At 35.7% G+C, this 3,578-nt stretch overlaps 1 protein-coding gene across 1 annotated transcript; it reads right to left on the reverse strand.

The window, feature by feature from the left end:
• Positions 1 to 1,109: 1,109 nt before the first annotated feature.
• LOC107698407 (utrophin-like) lies at positions 1,110 to 3,027 on the reverse strand (the record flags this gene model as incomplete). The annotated part of the gene is made up of 4 exons (XM_016499414.1): positions 2,853 to 3,027; positions 2,218 to 2,373; positions 1,368 to 1,538; positions 1,110 to 1,289 (listed from the first exon to the last, which is right to left on the reverse strand). Coding segments are annotated over exons 1-4 (615 nt in total), but the record flags the coding sequence as incomplete, so codon positions are not given.
• Between the last annotated feature and the right edge of the window lie 551 nt (positions 3,028 to 3,578).

Raw genomic sequence — 3,578 nt, forward strand, 5'->3', positions numbered from 1 at the left:
ATATATATATATATATATATATATATATATATAAAAAAACATTACAATATAATATATAAAACAAAAATGGTCTCCATCCATAAACTCCGTTGGTTTAAGTCCTTTTCTAAGAATAACAAATATAATATAAATAATAATAACAATTATATTATATATTCTATTCTGCTCATAGGTGACATTTCAAACCTGTACAACTTTGATGTTAATGAAATTCTGCCAAACAGACTGCTAATGACTGAAACCTCCCACGTGAGTTAAGATTGCATATAAATGAGTAATTATGAAGGTCTTCCCCCATCATTTACTGATAAATGAGACTCCAGACACAAGCTCTGTTGTGTTTGTGTGTGTGAACATACATTAGCATATTTTAGAAACAAATTGTACCCAGAAGTGAGCAAAATCTGACAAAAACCTCCTTTTCAAGACATCCACAGATGTTCTTTGTAAAAACAACACTTTTTTTTTCATTGTCATTGTTGTTCTTTTTTTCTTTTTTATTATAAAAAAACATTAGGTTGTGGGTTACTTTATATATTATGGGTATTGTGTCAGCTTGTAACTAAAACTATTAAAACATTTATGTTAATTGAAAAACTTGAAATAAAATATAAACATTAGATGATGAATAGAAATGTAATAGAAATGTTGCCTTGGCAGCTAATTAAACAAGTTTAAGTTGAAGTACCAAAATTACTAAATTACTACATAAATAAACAAATAAAAACAAAAAACTGAACTAAATCTAAAAGGGAAATAAAAATAAACCTAAACAGTACTATTCAAATAATAATAACAACAACAACAATAATAATAATAATACATTTATTTATTATTAATTCTAAAAATGCAGAAAGTATTCTGTTAGGTTAGGGTGCGGGTTAGTTTGTAGTATTTATAATTAGCTGAATATAAAAACAAAAGTCTATGAAATGTGCACATTTAGATATCTATAAGCAAGTGTGTGTGTGTGTGTGTGTGTGTGTGTCATGTGCTGCTATCCTTCTAATCAGTCTTGACAAATCACACAGAACCGAATGAAGCAGTTGTTGGGATGATGTGAACCTACATGAGTTAACTGCGTGATGTAAGCTTAACCAGTCACTCACCAGAACAGCACTGAGCCAGTCCTCGATCAGCATGTGCACTCGCTCCCAGTCCTCATTCAGCTCAAACAGCTGATCCTCCAGCTGAGCCTCGCTGCCCTCCACTAAGGCCTGCAGGGCGGCGCTGTTCTCCGTCACCACAGACAGATCGCTCTTCTTGCGCTCAGACTCCTTCAACACGCCCTACAGACAAACACTCATGTAACACACACACTCTCTGTGTAAAGACTCCATGAGCGAGCGACTGTCAAACACACTCACGTTAGCCCATGTGATCTCCGCCTCGATATCGGCAGGCATGTCTCCTGTGCTGAACTTCTCTTTCAGCTGAGTCTCAGTGTGGCTCATCCAGGCCTGCAGGGCGGCGCTGTCCTTCTGCAGCTGCTGAGACAGAGACATGGCCTTCTCCAAATCCTGCTTCCCCTCAGTCACCTAACCAAACAAAATAGCTTGCGTAACTCATTTTACTTTTGTAATGTGATGTATTTCTGAGTGGATTTTATCCACTGGAAACTGATTGGGTGGTGAAAAGTAGAAAAACAGAGGATGTGGAGGCTGAACGTAACCTTTATTTTTCAAATCTAAAACCTTAAGTTGCAAAATGTAAAAAAAAAAAAACATGCACACGTTACTTTTATTGCGGTTTTAAACATGTATGTGTAAATGTGCACAGTAGGGCTGTCAAAAAAATATTTTGAATATTCGTCGAATTAAAAATAAAAATCCACGTTCGCATTCGAATTTTAGTTGTGCGTCAGGCTGCCTTATCAGTGGTGCACAAGATGCGATGACGATGTAAGTGTTGCTGCTTTTTAATACTTCTTTTAGCCTATCCAATTGAACCCACGGGATGCGGCGCTGCTGTGTTGTTTATTAAAAATATTGCGGAAAAAGAGAACCTCAATGCGGAGATGTTGTTGTTTACATCAAAACTGAAACCAAGCCGTTCACACAGAATGCATATTTATCACATTTTCTAGAGGGACATCTATCAACGTTGCACTCGCGTCTCACACAAGAGAGCCGCATGTTTGTACGCAAGTTCGACTTTTAAAAAACATGTCTCGAGACTTTATGGCGGTTAACCATGTATGTGTAAATGTGCACAGACCTGAGCTCCCAGCTCATTGTAGAGTAATTTGAGGGCGGTGAGTTGTTCGTCCATTTCTTTAGGATTTTCCGTCTGCTGTTTCTGTACGATCTGTCTTCCTGTTTTAATCACAGTCTCCACCTCCAGTTTCACCTCGCTCAAGATCTTATATAGTTTCTGCATTTATAAAAACAACACACATATATAAAGCACAAGCAGCGTGAGAGTCCATGATGAGGTGTGTTTTTCAGTGTTGTTACTGTAAAACAAACTACTAAAAAACGATTTTGGTAGCTTGAATAAAATAAAATAAAATTAAATTAAATTAAATTAAATTAAATTAAATTAAATTAAATTAAATTAAATTAAATTAAAATTAAATTAAATTAAAATTAAATTTGTTGCCCTGTCAACTATCTGAAATAAATAAGTTAAAGTACTAAAATTATATTGACTAAAACTGATATAAAAATAAAGCTATATAGAAAGAAAGAAAAAAATAAATTAAAAGAGACAAAAAGTACCTACCAAAATTGCTAAAACTTACACTAAAATTAAAATGAAAACCGAAAATATAAAAATAAAAAGCCAATTCAAAATATGAATACGTACTGTTATAGTAAATACATCATAATAATGCCTGTGTGTTTTCTCACCATGCATCCAGTCAGGTGGGTCTGGATCTCCTCTGGTTGCGTGTCTTTCAGGTCAAGGACGTGAAGTTCGGCTTTAGCGTTTTCCAGAATCCTCTTGCAGTCCAGCATTCGCTGCTCAAAGTTGGCTGGTTTCTGGAACAGCTGGAATTTGGTACTAATCTCACGGAGTTTCCGCTAAAACAGAGATACACAAGATAAACTTGATGGCTGGAATACACTACACTACTATTAAAATCTGAACAGATTTAAAAACAGTACTCTGGACGATTTTGTTAATGGTTACAGAGGAAAAATTGGGACCAGTTGCATAAACATAGCCACTATGTTATGTAGCTTCGTAAAATTACGGTTGAACCCCTGATGTCACATGGATTATTTTACAGATCTCCTTGCTATGACTACGGGAACATTTCAGATGTATGGCTGTCTATGGGAGGGTCAGAGAGCTCTCAGATGCCATCACAAATATCTTAATTTGTGTTCTGAAGATGAACGAAGGTCTTTTGGGTTTGGAATGACATGAGGGTGAGTAATTAATGACAGAATTTTCATTTTGGGGTGAACTAACCCTTTAAAGACTAGTCTAAGCGGTTTATGCAACCGGCCCCGGGGAATTGCACACTAAATGACTGAAGTGAATATCACACATTACTAGACTTTGATCACAGATTGCCAAACACCATGAACTCACACAGAAACAGGCAAGCATTGCGTGCTTTAAAATCA

Source organism: Sinocyclocheilus anshuiensis, unplaced genomic scaffold (assembly GCF_001515605.1).
Source record: "Sinocyclocheilus anshuiensis isolate Anshui unplaced genomic scaffold, SAMN03320099.WGS_v1.1 scaffold21487, whole genome shotgun sequence".
In the NCBI taxonomy this organism is placed as follows: domain Eukaryota; kingdom Metazoa; phylum Chordata; class Actinopteri; order Cypriniformes; family Cyprinidae; genus Sinocyclocheilus; species Sinocyclocheilus anshuiensis.